The sequence below is a fragment of the Dendropsophus ebraccatus genome, chromosome 10 (assembly GCF_027789765.1).
Source record: "Dendropsophus ebraccatus isolate aDenEbr1 chromosome 10, aDenEbr1.pat, whole genome shotgun sequence".
Lineage (NCBI taxonomy): Eukaryota > Metazoa > Chordata > Amphibia > Anura > Hylidae > Dendropsophus > Dendropsophus ebraccatus.
This window is the reverse complement of record NC_091463.1, coordinates 73,277,644-73,294,859: the sequence shown is the minus strand read 5'-3', so window position 1 is coordinate 73,294,859 and position 17,216 is coordinate 73,277,644. Positions and strand designations below refer to the sequence as shown.

Here is a 17,216-nt window from a genome sequence, read left to right as displayed (position 1 = left end):
AGGTGAATGAGAAACCCCATATAAAGCCCCAAATGTAGCCTTATAACTGCATGAGGGAGGGCATCTCCTTACAGTAGGAGACACACCACATAGAGGAGTTATCATGGGGTCAGGGTGTTCCTTCATTTCACAGGAATCCCATAGAGCACTGTTACATTGTCCTGAGCAATGGCTGACCCTCAAAGGGTTAATAGCAGGAAACAACAGCAAATTATGAAGTCCATGGTCTCCCTAATCTCACAAATAACTGCGCATGCCCAGACTGTAAATCAGGGATGGGGGAACCTTCTTTCCCTCCAGCTGTTGCAAAACTACAATTCCCATCGTGCCTGGACAGCCGAAGCGTTAGTTTCGGCTGTCCAGGCATGATGGGAATTGTAGTTTTAAACAGCTGAAGGCCCGAAGGCTCCCCGTCCCTGCTGTATACACCAGAAATATGCTTCCCAGCTGTAGAAAGAGTACATATCCCATCATGCAGTGCGGGGATGATGAGAATCGTCAGATTCTGCAGGAGCTTGTGAGCCGCAGACTGATAAACAGAACACTAGAAATGCCCGAGCGCCCTGCTTAGCCCCGCCCCCTTCCCAGTACCTGCCCGTTTATTGGCTCAAACGGGGGGGGGGATTCCATCTGTGTTCCTGATTGGCGGAGTCGGCTGCCACTCATCTACACAGACCCCTACACCCGGTAGTGAATATTATAAAAGGATTCTGGGAAAGGTAATGTTTTCAGATCCAAGCGCCTGTGTGTTCATGGTTTTAATACAATCGCTGCGTTTCTTTTTCTCCTTTTTTGCAGTCTATTCTATGGCTCCCCAGTGTTTGCAAAACTACCATCCCCAGCATCCCCCCAAGGCATGCAAAGAGTTGTAGTTTTGCATCAGTTGAATGGTCACATGAATGGTTAAATATTATATCTATGTATTGTAAAGATGTGTTGTTTTCTGTCAGGTGCTTATAAGTTTTTAGGGTCAGTTTCTGGGAGAGATGGGTGACAACAAATATGGCCGCCATTGTGATGGCATCTTAGCAACTTGGGCTGTTGGGTTGCAGAGGCAGCTCCCCACCCTGCTCAGTTAACCCCTTAAGGACGGGGCCAATTTCAATTTTTGCATTTTCGTTTTTTCCTCCTTGTGCTTAAAAGGCCATAGCACTTGCATTTTTTCACCTAGAAACCCACATGAGCCCTTATTTTTTGCGCCACTAATTGTACTTTGCAATGACAGGCTGAATTTTTGCATAAAGTACACTGCGAAACCAGAAAAAAATTCAATGTGTGGTGAAATTGAAAAAAAAAATAAAAAAAATGCATTTCTTTTATTTGGGAGGGGGGGGTCGTTTTTACGCCATTCACCCTGGGGGAAAACTGACTTGTTATATATGTTCCTCAAGTTGTTACGATTACAACGATATATAACATGTATAACTTTTATTGTATCAGATGGCCTGTAAAAAAATGAAACCATTGTTAACAAATATATGTTCCTTAAAATCGCTCCATTCCCAGGCTTATAACGCTTTTATCCTTTGGTCTATGGGGCTGTGTCAGGTGTCAATTTTTGCGCCATGATGTGTTCTTTCTATCGGTACCTTGATTGCGCATATGCAATTTTTAATTTTTCTGGATTTGATGCGACCAAAAATTAGCAATTTTGCACTTTGAGATTTTTTGGCGCTTACGCCGTTTACCGTGTGAGATCAAGAATGTGATTAATTATTAGTTTGATCTCTCATACAGATCTATGCTGCATAGATATGCAGCATAGATCGATGAGATAGGCACATTGATTGCTTCCGGCTGCTGCAGCTGGAAGCAATCGAGTGCCGAGCTGGGATCAGCGCCATTACGGCGCAGAACCCGGATGGGGTGAGATGTGTGGATCGCGCCTCCAGGACAACGTCATCAACAACAGCTGCATCTGATTACTTTATAAGCGGGCACAGCTATCTGACCGTGCCCGCTAATAGCCGTGGTCCCGGGCTACGAGCAGCACCCAGGAGCGCGGCCGCCACAAGGCCCTGCTCTGAACGCATGGAGGCAGTGTCTCCAGTGTTAACCATTACAAACTCATACACCTGGGGTGAGATTTATCAGACCTGGTGTATGGGATTAGAGGGGCAGTTGCCCATAACAACCAATCAGATTGCTTCTTTCATTTTTAAATAGGCGCCTGGAGACCAAACACTGGAATCTGATTGGTTGCTATGGGCAACGACTTCTCTGCATATTTTTTGATGAATCTCTCCCTTGTACTGTTTAGCTGTTTTAGTAACTTAATCCTTTCTGTTCATTTTTGTTTTCTAAACAGGCTGCAGAAATGCAGGCCAATATATCTGCGGCTGACCTGGAAAGCTTCCTTATAGACAAGGTAGTGTCACATTCAGGATCTGGTCTTACACAGCTGCTTCTTCACAATCTTTGCACACATATATTTTTGTAATTGAATGTTAATAGCCATGCAGTTTTGCAAGTAATACCGCTGTTTACATCATGCAGTGACTAATCTGCTGACCACTTAAAAGTCCCCATAAAAAAAATTGTTACTTAAAGTAACACTGTCCCCCCCTTTTTGCATTATGACTTATCTACACAGGTGTAATGGGTAAATTTAGCAGTTTTCATACTTTATTTTATATCATACATCATGGGGCTTGTTCAAGTAAAAAGTCATCTTTAAAGGAGACCTGTCACCCCCCGTGCCGGGGTGACAGGCTCCCGACCCCCAGTTTAATCCCCTTATACGTACCTCATTCCGCCACTGCCGGAGCCGGTCCCGGGACGGAGACATCCCGGTCAGAAGCCGGCGCGCGCGCTCCGGAGAGAGGTCCGGCGTCCATAGAGAATGAATGGAGCCGTGCGTGCGCTGCAGAGATGAGTCCGACTCCATTCATTCTCTATGGACTCCGGACCTCTCTCCAGAGCGCACGCGCCGGCTTCTGACCGGGATATTTCCGTCCCGGGACCGGCAACGGGACTCGGCGGGATGAGATACGTATAAGGGGATCTAACTTGCGGTCGGGAGCCTGTCACCCCGGCACGGGGGGTGACAGGTCCTCTTTAATCATCTGCAGATTGTGTTAAGCCATTGCCACATAGGCCCAGCCCCCTCGAGGCCCATTGGAACAGGCTGGCCTAAAGGTCTAGGCCCCGCCCCCTCTAGGTCGGCCCATACCAATGGGCGTTGAGGGGACGGGGCCTATGTGCCAATGACGTTACAGAGGGTGGGGCCTGTTGTGATGCTGTGGGTGGGGCTAAATGGCAATTTTGCCGTGAAGCCCACTGAACACAATCTGCGGATGATAAAAGATCACTTTTTAGTGGAACAAGCACCATGATGTATGATATAAATAAGGTATGAAAACTGCTAAGTTTACCCATTACAACTGTGTAGAGAAGTCAGAATGCAAAAAGGGGATGACAGTGTCACTTTAACTCTTATCCACAGGATAGATTGTGGGGGGACCAGCAATCAATAGAGCAAAATGTTCCTTGTCCACTAAGTGAATAGAGTAGTGGTTCACATTTCATGGCCACTGCTCCCCTCACTCACTATGGGGCATCTGAAGATAGCCAGGTGGTGTTCTAGGTCCCATAGTGAGTGAATGGAGCAGCGGGCGAGCATGTGCATTGCCAATGCATTCGGGGGACAAGGGACTTCTATTATCCTGATCGGTGGGGTCCCAGCAGTTGGACCCATACCAGTGAGCTAGTCCAGTAGAGAGGGAGTGAAGCAGCAGCCAAGTATTCAATTGGGGTACAAGGAACTCCTGTTGTGATTGGTGCGGTCCCTGCTATTGTCCATCACTGATCAGATATTTTTTACCTATTCTAAGGGCCCTATTCAACCGGACGATTGTCGTTCGCATAATCGTTAACAATTAACGATCACAAACGACTGCTATTGCAAAAGACCTGAAAACGTTCACTCATTTCCATGGAACGATAATCGTTACTTATGATCGTATTTGCAATCGTTTTTTTCTTCGCTATTGCGTTCGTATCTACTGCGAACGACCGAACGACGTCTTATTCAATGCGAACGATTTGCGAACGAGCAACGATAAAAATAGGTCCAGGTCTTATAAAGCGTTCAACGATTTCTCGTTCGGTCGTTAATCGTTAACTGCATTTCAACCGAGCGATTATCGGTTAATAAGTTATAATTGGTTGATATGATAATCCCTTTTAATTTTCATGACTGTATTTTCTTCTCCACTCATACCCAAGGCTGCCAGCGGGTGGCGCTAAACTGCTGTCTCCAAGGGCAGCTATGAACTAAAATGTATGAATAAGACAATACCTCATTCATGTGATGTTGTCTGTTTTGTAGCAGTCATATAGGGGTACATGGAAGCATTGACAGATAGTCCAAGCATATGGTCATCATTTATAAATTTGGGTTGTGGGGTGTTACGTAAACTTCTACATTAGGATTGATGTGGTAAGTCTTAATAACACAGTTGTGGACAAGTAGATTGCTGGCCTAATACAGAATATCAACTTTTTCCCCCTAGGCTCCTCGTGCTGCCTATTATATCCCGGACTATATTAGTGATGTGGAGGAGGAGTACTTGCTGCGCCAGGTACAGTGCCCTTATCTTCACAATGTCTTTTGCAGGGAACTCTGCATAGACAACAATAGCAATGTGCTGGTGTGGCCTATGTTACTTGTATTGAGAAATTATTATTCAGAAGCCCTGGTGTCCTGGTGGTTATTGTATTCAGTCAGTTTTTAAGTAATTTCACCATCTCGTTAAGTCATGACATATCAGTATGATAGGCCTTTGCCTATTAGGATTGGTGGTGGTCAGACCTCTGAGGTCCCCATGGATCCTAAAGGACCCCATACACTTTCAAAAACTGATGGCGGTACAATCATTCAGTCATCAGTTATATCTCCTGTCTGCTGCCTGTTCATCCCACACACTGGAACATTCAGCACAGCCTAGCATTCCTGTGTTTTCTATAGGGAGGAGTAAGCCACAGCAAGAGAGCTCTTGCTGAGGCTTATCTCTCCAGAAACAAAGGTGACAGCCGTGATTTTCCTTAGCGTTAGTGTTAAATTTGTGCTACTTCTCCATGTAGGACCCCCCCCCCCCCCCCCAATATAATAAGCAATATACCATGAGTTAACGGGATGCAAATAATCTTTTAATGACCGAATAAGGTGTTCTTGTATATATCTGGTTATGTTTTGTGTTCCTGTCACCCAAAAAAACCTTTGACATGTCACACGTGACATGAGACATACCAAAAGAGTGTCCAACAGCAATAAAATGTCAGTATAGTGAGCTATAGTTAGAAAGTGGATGCACGCCAAGAGCATATGTTAGTGTTGATCCTTGGTTACGTTTTTTCAGGAAGCCATACACACGTGAGCAACATTTACACACCAGCAGGGTCTTTATCAAGCTTTGACAAAGACCCTGCTGGGGTTGAAACGTTGTGGGATTTGTACAGTTTTTGGGGGAGATTTATCAAACATGGTGTAAAGTGAAACTGGCTCAGTTGCCCCTAGCAACCAGATTCCACCTTTCTTTCCTCACAGACTCTTTTGAAAGTGAAAGGTGGAATCTGATTGGTTGCTAGGGGCAACTGAGCCAGTTTCACTTTACACCATGTTTGATAAATCTCCCTCTTTGTGTTTAATTCACAGAGGATTTTCCAGGCTAATACACTGTATCACAACCTCAGCTGCGTAATTCACCATCACATCTTACCACATCCATCTTTTCCTCAGGTCTACAATGCCCCAAAGCCAAAATGGACTCAGCTGTCTGGGAGGAAGTTGCAGAACTGGGGTTAGTAGGAATTGCCTATAAATGCTGTTCCCTCAAGGAGCTGATCGTAGATGGGAGGAGTTACCTCTGATCCCAACCACTTTCTGTATCATTATATCAAAATATTTACCGATTTTATTCTATACTATTCTTCCATTTTACATTAGAAACATAGAGAGGCAATTTCCAGGAATCTATACCCTGTTAAAAATTCTTGTCAGAATGTGACTGACTGATGTAGACAACATTGTTTCTATGTCCGCTAATTTTTATTCATAACCCTGAAAACCTACAAACTTGTCTATCAGTTCATGTTGATTTTCATCCCTTTTCGTCTCTGGTCCAGAGTAGAATTCCCATATTTGCAGTTGACATTAACTGGGTAAAGTAATCACCACAGAGGAGGGTAATATCATATTACAGAGGGATTTTGAGAAGCTGGAGACTTGGGCAGAGCAATGGCAATTTGGACTTTTTGTGGATAAATGTAAGGTTATGCACTTGGGCTGCAGTAATAATAAGTACAGTTATGTGCTAAATAATAAAACACTGGGTAACACTGCTTATAAAATACCTGGAGGTATTGGTGGACAGTGATCAGTGCCAGGCAGCAGCTGCCAGGGCTTATAACATCATGGGATACATCAAAAGAAGCATACTAAAGATGAGAACATAGCTTTGTCACTGTTCAGACCACATATGGAATGCTGTGTACAGTTTTGGGCACCAGTGTATAAGAAGGACACAGCTGAACTGGAGCGGGTACAGAGGAGGGCAACAGAGGTCACTAAGGGAATGGGTAGGTTACAGGACCAGGACAGGTTATCAAGCTTGGGGCTATTTCGTTTCGAAAAATGATGTCTTAGGCTATGTTCAGACGCTGGTCTCAGAAAAGTTCATCCCGGACGGTACTACAGTACCGGCCAGATGATTTTTAGCGCCGCTGAGTTCTGATGCGGGCGGGAGCCACACGCTCCTAAGTGTGCACTGACAGGGATTTCTGCGCCCACTATTCACTGAATGTCAGTTTCTCGCGGTGCCGCTAGAGATCCTGGCCGGAGCGTATTCTATGTGTATACACTCCGTTCGGGATTCCCTCAGCCTGCTGCACAACGCAAGTTCCGTACTAATCATGGCCGTTGCAACAACAGCTGTGATTACTCTGGAACTTACTTTGTGTGAACATGGCCTCAGTTTGCAAAAAAGATGTCTGTAGCTAGTCTGTAGATGTCTAGAGACTATGGAACTCTATTAAATGCACTCAAGGGAGGCCTGGATGCTTTTCTTAATAAATATTATATTACAAGTTATGGCATTACATTTCATGTAATAGGACGTTGGGCCAGGAATTATTCTGATGGCCATTTTGGAGTCAGGAAAAATTTTTTCTCCCTGTGATAGGGCAATTAGCATCTGCCAGTTTTTTTGCCTTCCTCTGGATCAACACAGTAGGGTTATAGGCTGAACTTGGAGGGACTCTTGCCTTTTTTGTATTAACTATGTAACTCATGTAGATGAATGGATCCATTCAAAACTGATGACACAGAGGTGAACATAGACTTAAGGGGTTCCCATGTTAACTGACACAGACTTTTGCAAATGAATAAAAGAGTTTTTATTTTTAAATTTCTAAAATAATTTCTCATTTTCCTAAAACCTGTAATGAAACTTTGTAAAATCACATTTTTATAAGGCCCACTTCTCTCAGCGGGTGACGGGATGCCAGTTTTTATTCTTCCTCCTCTTCTGCAGATGTCACATACACTGCACCCAGCATGCATTGCAACCCAGTTTACAGGTATTTCAGATCCAGCTTATGTAGACATGGGTGTACTTCGTTCTTCTCCTAGCCTTCCCGATATCAGAAAATTGAGGTAAAGCCGATTACTACTAATATCAGAGCTGACATCCCTATAAATTGTACTGCAATGCATGCTGGGCGCAGTGTACGTGACATTTGCAGAAGAGGAGGAAATAAAACGATCTGTTTAGAAAAGTTAAGTGATTTGCTTCATTTCAGTTTTTTATAGCAAAATTAAAAACTTAGAAAACGTCTTTTAAGGGCCCTATTACATGTGGTGATTATGGGCCTTACAGGCTGATATCACTTGGTGTAATAGGACTAGCGATCAGGGTACCCTGCACACTGTCATCAGATGTTACCCTCACATAATATACTCCACTTCCATCCAGCATCACAGCAATACATTGCACTCATAAGAACTAGCTGCCATTTTAGCATCAGGGTCTGTGTAGGCTAATGCTCATGATTGGCATCTCCACCTCCTGTAAGCTGGCAGCCAAGAAACTGTCTCCTAATGAGCATTGACACTAGCAAGGTCTGATGGTGCTGCTGTGGGTAGCGACGGTCCAGCCATTAATTACCCCTAAGGGTATCTTCACATCTCGTTTGTGGCCCCACGTCGGGCTACACGTCAGGAATCAGTGAAAAAGGATGCTGACGTGCAGCCCGGTGTGCGGTTGACGGCCACATTGACTTGAATGAGCAGGACGTAGTCATTATGTGACTACGTTCTGCTCATTTGCTGGACGTACACTGCTTTTGTGCAGGACTCAAATGCGTGGTCGACCACGCTTTTGAGTCCTGCACAAAAGCAGTGTACATCCGATGTGTAGCACGACGTGGGGCCAAAAAGGAGTTGTGAACAAACCCTAACACTGCAGCTCACAATACAGTGTTGGGATTACATGATGGCCTACAATAAACATTTAAAGGTGAAGTCATACAATTTTATAAATCCAAAAATGAAAGCCGCCTCCCCCCTCCATTGCATATGTCTTCTTTTATGAACAACAGAATTTTGAAAGCAGCTCTGGATGTGAATAAAGGAGACGTGCGAATTGTTCTGGAAGGGTTGTATGAGAGTAAGACAACATGGCTGTTTTATTCCTAGGAAAAATGCCACACCGTTGGTTGGTTGTACATAATAGCGTCGCTCATTTCCATTATGCAGAGCTGCAATGCCAGACTTAACCTTTGGGAAGACATGGAACCATGTGAACACATAGAACCTGAATACTCATTGTTGTGTCAGAGCTCAGTTAAAAAAGAAAAATCATTTTTTATAGGATTGGCTTGGGATTGAACTATTAATGCCATGTCTGAGTCTAGCCCTGGCTTGTCCAACCGTACCCTTAAGCGACTGGCAGAGGCCACGACATTGTAGGAGATGAAAGGAAGCTTTGAGCAGTGATTGTTTAGCAGCTGGCACATTGATCCCTTTCTTATTATTAAACACATAGAATAACACAGCCGCCAATATAAAGACAAACGCATCAACTACTGACAAGAGCGATAGGATCTATATGAATATTGTGTATGCTATAGGCCTTTACTTGTCTGGTTAGCGCTCTGCCCTCTTTCCATAGGTATGGTAGTGAAAATCATGTAGCGACGCAGGGAACACTGTGATAAAACAGCCTAAACAGAATTGCACCCCTGTGCTTCGTATCACAAACAATAGCTTAGTTAGTTTTCATGGGTATGGGCAATACAAAAAATGTATCCATATTAAATAGCTACATTTAGAGAGCGTAAGCTTGGTAATATAAATATTTTAGGTGTTTGCTGCTTAAAGGGGTATTTCCATCTCAGCATGCTATGCCCTATAGAAAATAACTTGCAGATTAGTGGGGGTCCAACCAATGGGACCTCCACCAATCACAAAACTAGAGGTGAAATGTCCCCTAGAATGAATGAAGCTCACCTCGACAATGTTTGGAAGTCCTATAAGGAATGAACCAGAGCATCGTCCACCCATGCTTTTTCTGCTGCAGAGCTCCAAATTCTATTTACATACACTAAGTAAAATGATATAATTCTGGCTGTCTGCAACCACCACTAGGGGGAGCCTAGGAAAAGACTGCATACTATTATAGGGGTCAATGTATACAAAGTATGCAGTGAGCTCCCTAGAAGTCTATCATTTAACTGTATGGCTACAGAGGGTATTTTAGACTTTATAACAAAATATGGAGCTCTGACCCCTATATTTTTTTAAAGTAGTCACCATATTTGAACAGCCTTATGTTTAGCATAGTAAATTGGGGTGTATGGTCACTGAAAGCAATTTACGGATAAATTCAATCTTCACATTTTTAACCATATATCTGCCTGGTAAGCTACGCCTATATTACCTAGAACCCATGTGGACTCTTAGCTCCTAGGTTACCAGTTATATCGACTTCTTACAGGAGGTCTCCCCCACCCCCGGGGCATGGTGCCTGAGAAGCTTCCCACCTGGCTCCAGACATATACAGATAGGATTTCCTCTCTGGAAGTGTTTGGAGGGAACCGTGCTAACCACGTGCTGGTGAATGAATACAATCCTGGAGAGGGAATAATGGTAAGTGCAGTGATATAGGCAGTAACATGGAGTATATAAAATACATTACATCACGGCCTTCTATTCATCCTACAGCCACATGAGGACGGGCCCCTGTACTATCCTACTGTCACCACCATCAGCTTGGGGTCACATACACTTCTAGATTTCTATGTTCCTGTCAACAGACAAAGTTCAGAAGAGGAAGACCAGGTAAATGGCTTATCTTATTCTGTCTGTAAGGGATCTGTCACTAGGTTTATTACGGCTTTAATCAGGGCAGCATAAACTAGTGATATAAATCCTAAACAGATCGGTGTATTACTTACATCATTGTGTTCAACTATTCTCCTAATGTGCAGGAGAATAGGATTCTGGCCACAACCCTTCCCCACCCTCCAGCTGCTGATTAACAGTTGTCTGGCTATACACAGCATGGATAGATAACTGCCAATCAGAAGCTGGTGGGCGGAGATTTCTGCTTCTCATGAATATTGAGGACTACTGGGCTCATGCACATAATGGAGAGGACTACTTATTGTCCATGTTATTCAGGAGGTTTTCTCTGGATCAGCTGCACAGAAATATGTAAGTGATACAGCATTCTGTTCAGCTTCATATACAACTACTGAGTACACAAGTAGACTGCAGTGAATAACAGCGATTTTGTCAGATGTATAGGACCTACGAAGAAAAGTAAGATAGTGTTCAGATTCCCAATGAACTTTACATATAGCTGGGAGAAGCACTCGGTTAAGCGTTTCTCTCTCTAGATCAATGTGATCTATAGACTTATAATGGAGCCCATCTCTATGCCACAGAAATGTAAAATGCAGCGAGCCAGAGAGAGAAGTGCTCAGTTGAGTGCTTCACCGGGCCATATCTAAAGATCTGTGGGGGTCTGAAAACCCAGCCCTATTGATATGTTTATGTGACATATCAAAAGTTATTTAAGTGACAGGCACACTTTAAAACAAACACTTGGCCGGAGGTGAATAGTCAGTGTACAGTCATGCTGTCGGCCTATGTATGAATATTTTGGCATATGCTCTTGTTTTTAGAGGTTTCCACTCTATATTCCAGGTCCCTATGACAGAAGAGCAGCGCAATGTTCTCTCCCTCCTGCTGGAGCCACGGAGTCTTTTTATCCTACGTGAGGACTTGTATAAAACTTACCTCCATGGCATTCGCCCATTGACTCAGGACACACTAGACCACAAAGTGGCCAATCTGGATCAGTGCAGGGCACAAGTGGGGGAAACATTGACCCGGAGGACACGAGTCTCGCTGACTATCAGACATGTTCCCAAAGTACTGAAAGCAGCCCTTTTTCTAGGGAAGAGGAAGTAAGAGAGATGTCTGCCTGATGTGGCACTGCTACGTTCATCACTGGGGAGATATCCTTGGGTCTTACTAATGCCCCATGCTGCATCCCCTCCAATGTATGCCTGTGTACGCCAGTACCCTGCATTACAGGAAGCTGCATTACATGGAGCCTTAGCTCAGCGCCGCCTCTCAGACTGTTTACCTGCAGAGCTGACTCCCCAGAAGGCCTATATACCTGACAAAGAAATGGACAGGCTTAAATGCAAACAAGCACGTGTGCACGCTAATCCCTAAATTGGTGAAATGACTAAAGGATTGGCGAGAAAACACTCGTGGATCTTGTTAATATTTGTGTGAACATTAGTCATCACAGTACGCGCACATATATCATGTGATCGGTAACTGACATGTCACATAGTAAAATAGAACAATGAACGTAGAATGATTATTTACCCAATAACGTATGTAAATGCTTGTGTGTTATCGCTATTAGGCATGGTCCACGTTTCATGAAGGTATTTTTTTTTGGGGGGGGGGGGGGGGAGGAAATTTTTACCGATAACACAGTTTCAAGGTAAAATTACTATTTTTGCCTTTGCCTTACCCAGACCTGAAAATGCTTCCGTCGTCACCATCGCCCCGTGATGTTCTAGGTTGTTAAGGGAAACAGTAAGGGGGGTGTTAGCGGAGGAGGTGAGTATGCAGGTCTTTAATATTTATGCACAGGAAGCATATGCAAAGATAGGATTTTTTTCCAGGCAGAATGACTATCACAGACACGTCAAAAATTTTGATCGGTCAGGGTCTGAGTGTTCAGGAGAACGAGCTGGGAGAAGTCCGCATTCGGCGTGTTCTCTCCTCATGTCATGTGAGCATAATGTAAGCCTATAGAGCCAGTCAGCTTCCACATATACAGAGCAGGAAGAGGAACACAGGGCAGCACCATTATCTCCTCATCGGTTACACCACTGTGACTTGTCAAAAGTCTTTTCTGATAACAAATACATTTTAAGGACAGGATGCAACATGACACAAAAATTATGCAGGTTCCTTCACGCTATCCTACTTAAGAACAGGATCCAGGACGGACGTTAAAGTAAGTGGCAGCAGGATAGGCCTCCTTCTGTGTCCTAGCTAGAGATGAGCGAACCTCAAGCATGTTCGAGTCCATCCGAACCCGATCGTTCGGCATTTGATTAGCGGTGGCTGCTGAAGTTGGATAAAGCCCTAAGGCTATGTAGAAAACATTGATATAGTCATTGGCTGAATCCATGTTTTCCAGACAACCTTAGGGTGGTATTACACGGGCCGAGCAGGGCCCGATAATACCTGTAAACGAGCAGCGATCTGCTAGATCGGCGCTCGTTTACTGGGCCTATTACACGGCCCGATAATCGTTAAACAAGGGCTGCAAGAACATCGTTACCGATGTCCTTGCAGCCCTTGCATAACTATATACATTACCTATCCACGCTCCAGGGCTGCTGCTGCGGTCTTCTCCCCGGGTCCCGCGTGCTCTTACGTCAGAGTGGCCTGTCAGCTGACAGGCAACTCAGCCAATCACAGGCCGGGACCGCCGCAGCCTGTCAGCTGACAGGCCACTCTGACGTTACAGCGCGCGGGACCCTGGAGAAGAAGACCGCAGCAGCAGCCCTGGAACGTGGATGGGTAATGTATATCGTTAGTCGCCGGCCGCGCACCGCTATTACACGTAGCAGTGCGCGGTCGGCGCCCGACAAAAATAGGTCAGAACCTATATCAACGATCAGCCGATGATCGTTGTCATCAGCTGATCGTTGCATTTATTACATGGAACGATAATCGGCCGAATCGAGACAATTATCGTTCCGTGTAATAGTACCCTTAGAGCTTTATCCAACTTCAGCAGCCACCGCTAATCAAATGCCGAACGCTCTGGTTTGGATGGACTTGAGGATGCTCAAGGTTCGCTCACCTCTAGTCCTAGCTTATCGCTGCTGATTTCACTCTGTGAGCTTCTTGCTGTAATACTGATTATCATTAAAGCCTATGACACTCCATTATCTTAGAGGATTTTCATTCCTCGGTACTACGCTACATGTGAAGGCACCCTAATAGAATATCTCCTCTTGTAAATTGGTCTTCAGACTGTACATCCCTATTAACAGGATAATGTCAGTAGGTAACACCCAGGTAGCATTTCCAGGAAGAATAACAAAGGAATTGTACAGTGCAGCATTTTGATAAAAGATGCTCCAGAATTGTTATTTTTTTGAGTAAGACAAGTAGTAGCTAAAACAGACAGATAAGAGATGTTGTGCTCGGCTTAGCAGAAACAAAGGGCCAAAGCACTCAGGTGAGCGTTTCTGCTTCTTTATTCTGGTGATCACAACGTCTAATTTCTGATTTTTTTTTCTCTTTTAGCATAGGCAAGCAGCGTTCAGCTCCCAACATCCTGGCTGATTGAACGAGAGATGGCATGATGTGAATGAGACCTTACAGGGTTTCTTACACCTCTATGTATTGTACCACTCACTCTGCCATACATACATGTGTGGCTCTGCCTGATACTGCTGTGTAGCCCCATTCAGATGGACAGGACTGAGCGGCAGTACCAGGCACAGCCTTAACTGTATGTAAGCTACAAGACATAGGGGTACATAAGGCTGTAAGGCCTTGTTCACATCATAATTTGGCCCTCATCTGCTTACATACTATGTTTGAGCCATATGGATAAGTAAATGGGGTCTGTGTCTCTCCGGGCTATCCATATATATTGGCAGCCAATATTGACATATACAGTACATGGAACAGATGGCCAAATCGTGATACAAACGGTCCTCAATAGGCTGCTACTAAGTAAAGGTTGTTCATATTGTTCTTTATAGCATAGTGTTTCTATGTGTCACTATAAACTGTAATAGGAGAAGTCGCAGATTACGACTCGTGCAAGTTGCACTTTTGTTCTAGGAAATAAAAAAAATGAAAGATAAGAGGCATTAGCCTAGTGTCAGATCAATAGAGCACACCTATTGGCTGGACCCATAGTACAAGGGCCGGTAGTTACTCTGGTTTCCTTCAACTCTCCATCCTGCTATTTTCTATCTATACTGAAATATTTGGCCAAGTGCATTAGAAAAAGTCTCTTTGCCTATAGTCTAAAATTAACCCCTTAGAACTCAGAGCTCATGTTCTATACAGATGCTAGTACTTGCAGCAGAGGGGTTAATTCCACATATGTGGTCCATCTTCCACTCATGGTCTGTATTGTAGTTTTGTGCTGGATTACTAGACATTGGATTATTGGGCATCAGATCAACACTGTGCATATTTTCCTTTGATCATAAAAATCCTTTATTGCACCCACAGGCTTCTGCCCATAGCAGATGGCATCCTGGGTGGCATTTCTCCTGCTCCCTTAGCTGTGTGGTTGCAGAATTGTGTGGATGTGTATCATAGCAAGTAGCATGATATCCCAATTGCTCTTGTGCAGAACATTTTGTCTAACTTTCCCTTTAAATGTGAAATAGTTGTCTGGTTCACTCTATTATTGGAATTAGATACGGATTTATGTCATCAATGTAGTTCACTTTTGGTGCGTTTACACAGAGAGATTTATCTGGCAGATTTTTGAAGCCAAAGCCAGGAATGGATTAAAAACTAGGAGAAATCTCAGTCTTTTCTTTATGACCTTTTCTCTGTTTATAGTCTGTTCCTGGCTTTGTCTTCAAAGCCAAATTTCTCTGTGTAAACGCACCATTTGGCTCAGACATGCAGTTTCGGTAAGATTAGCATCCATCTAGCTCATTTGATACCTCTTATTTCCAGAGGAAACAAAGTGTATGACCCTTGAGGAATTGGGGTTTGTTCACACACTGCAAATTTTTTGCAACGGCTCTTGAACTGATGAAGACAGAAGCTTTGCATATTTGATAGTTGTCGGCTGAACATTTTTATGGCCAATGGCTATCTTTGTCCCATACACATGCTCCCTGGGCTCTGCGGAGAAAGGGGTAAACTCTGGCTTTTCTCCCAAGGAAGGCAAGAATCAGGCATGTTGAAACTCATCATGCCCAACCAATTTCTCTCCTGACATCTGCTATGGGGAAAGTCAAGAGGCTCCATACACATTAGATTGGGGATAGGGAACCTTTGGCCCCCTAGCTGTAGCAAAACTACAATTACTATCATACCTGGACAGCTAAAGCTTTGATGGGAATTGTTGTTTTGCAACAGCTGGAGGCCGAAGGTTCCCCATCCCTGCATTAGAGGGTTGGCTGATCACTCCAAAATCCACAAAGAAATTTAATGTGTATGAACAGGATAAAGTGTACCTATCTGACGTCAAAGTTCAATGTCAAAAGTTTTGACAGAGGGGATCGAGGTGCTGAGACATTAGCAATCGGTAAAATAAAGGTGCAGAAGGCACTCCCCTTCCCCCCCCCCCCCCCCATGTGGTATTGCAGCTCCGTTGCATTGAAGTGAATAGAGCCAAATTCTAATACTATTCACTACCTGTTGCTACTTAAAGTGTCACTGTTGTTTAAATTTTGTTATAGTATAGGCAATTTTATATAGATAGAGATAGATATATATATAGTATAGGCAATTTTAAGAAACTTTTTAATTGGGTTAATTAGCCGAAAAATGCATTTTTAACATGAAAAGGCAGTTTGAAACTCTACCCTCTGTCTTCATGGTTCTCTATGGAGAGGGGAGAGGTGAAGGGATATGAGGCACCAAAACAGGACAAAAGAGAGTTAATTTACAGCTACATCACTGGGCTATCTGCTCTGAAGTCAGCACTGACCTCTCTGACCTATGAATACCGGCTTTCACACAGGTCCCACTGTGTAATCCTTTGTTCTCTGCTAGCCACTAATCTCCCTCCTCCCCCCTCCTCCCTCCCTAGAACAGACAGGACCCGACTGATGTAAAAGAGTCGAGATTTCCTGATATTGAGCAGTGGATGAGAGGGGGAGGGGGGACTTGGGGAAAGGCTTTTTGAGTGCAGATAATGGCATATTTGCCTAATAAACCTAATTACAAAGTTTCATAAAATCGCCTGTACTATTAATTTCTGCAAAAAAAAAAATACAACAGTGACACTTTAAAGTGTCACTTCACAAAACTTTTGACATGTCATAGAGACATTTCAAACGTTTTGATTGGTCTGGGTCTGAGTGTTCAGATTTGTACTGATAGAACAAGGAGAAGACGCGCTGCAGGGCCTCCACACCCGGCTCTGTGTCACCTGATCAGTCAGGCTCCATAGAGCTTCATTATAAGTCCAACAGATCGGTACGGGTCTGAACACTCAGACCCGGACCGATCAAGACTTTTAACATGTCTCTATGACATGTTAAAAGTTTTGTGAGGTGACATTGACACTTTAAGGAAGAAGAATGTTTTTTCTAATCCTCGATGACCCCCTTTAAGGTAAATCTTCACCTTTTAACATCATTGCCAAACTATGTCTTCCTGTAGCCATCACTTGTAGACTAGTTTGATCATTGGTTTCAAGGAGAACCTTTAGGATCTGCCATCACATATCCGTCGTGTTTTGTTACAATGTGCCGTGACCTGATCCGGAGACGTAACCTGAAAAGCAATGCTGAGCAAACATTGCCATCAGGCCAGGTGTTGTGCTTTCTTGGTGCATTGTGTTACTTTTACACTTCCTTATATAGGATACTTTGTTGTCTTCTCTATCTGCCCCCCCCCCTTGTTTTCTGGTTATTTGTGACTCATCATCTGTGTGACAGTCTCTTTATCAGCGGCCTCC

General features: G+C 43.9%; 1 protein-coding gene across 2 annotated transcripts; it reads left to right on the top strand.

Moving 5' to 3' along the window:
- Positions 1–655: 655 nt before the first annotated feature.
- On the top strand, positions 656–11,887 carry ALKBH6 (alkB homolog 6). 2 transcript variants are annotated; one of them, XM_069986626.1, is made up of 7 exons: positions 656–719; positions 2,309–2,368; positions 4,515–4,583; positions 5,741–5,801; positions 9,996–10,147; positions 10,223–10,339; positions 11,210–11,887. In XM_069986626.1, exons 2-7 carry the CDS (start codon positions 2,318–2,320, stop codon positions 11,474–11,476), a joined length of 717 nt encoding a protein of 238 aa, XP_069842727.1. In that variant the 5' UTR covers positions 656–719; positions 2,309–2,317; the 3' UTR covers positions 11,477–11,887. The 2 variants fall into 2 exon arrangements, with proteins under 2 accessions (XP_069842727.1, XP_069842728.1); XM_069986627.1 differs by lacking the exon at positions 656–719 and having other exon boundaries at positions 9,962–10,147.
- The last annotated feature ends 5,329 nt before the right edge of the window (positions 11,888–17,216 follow it).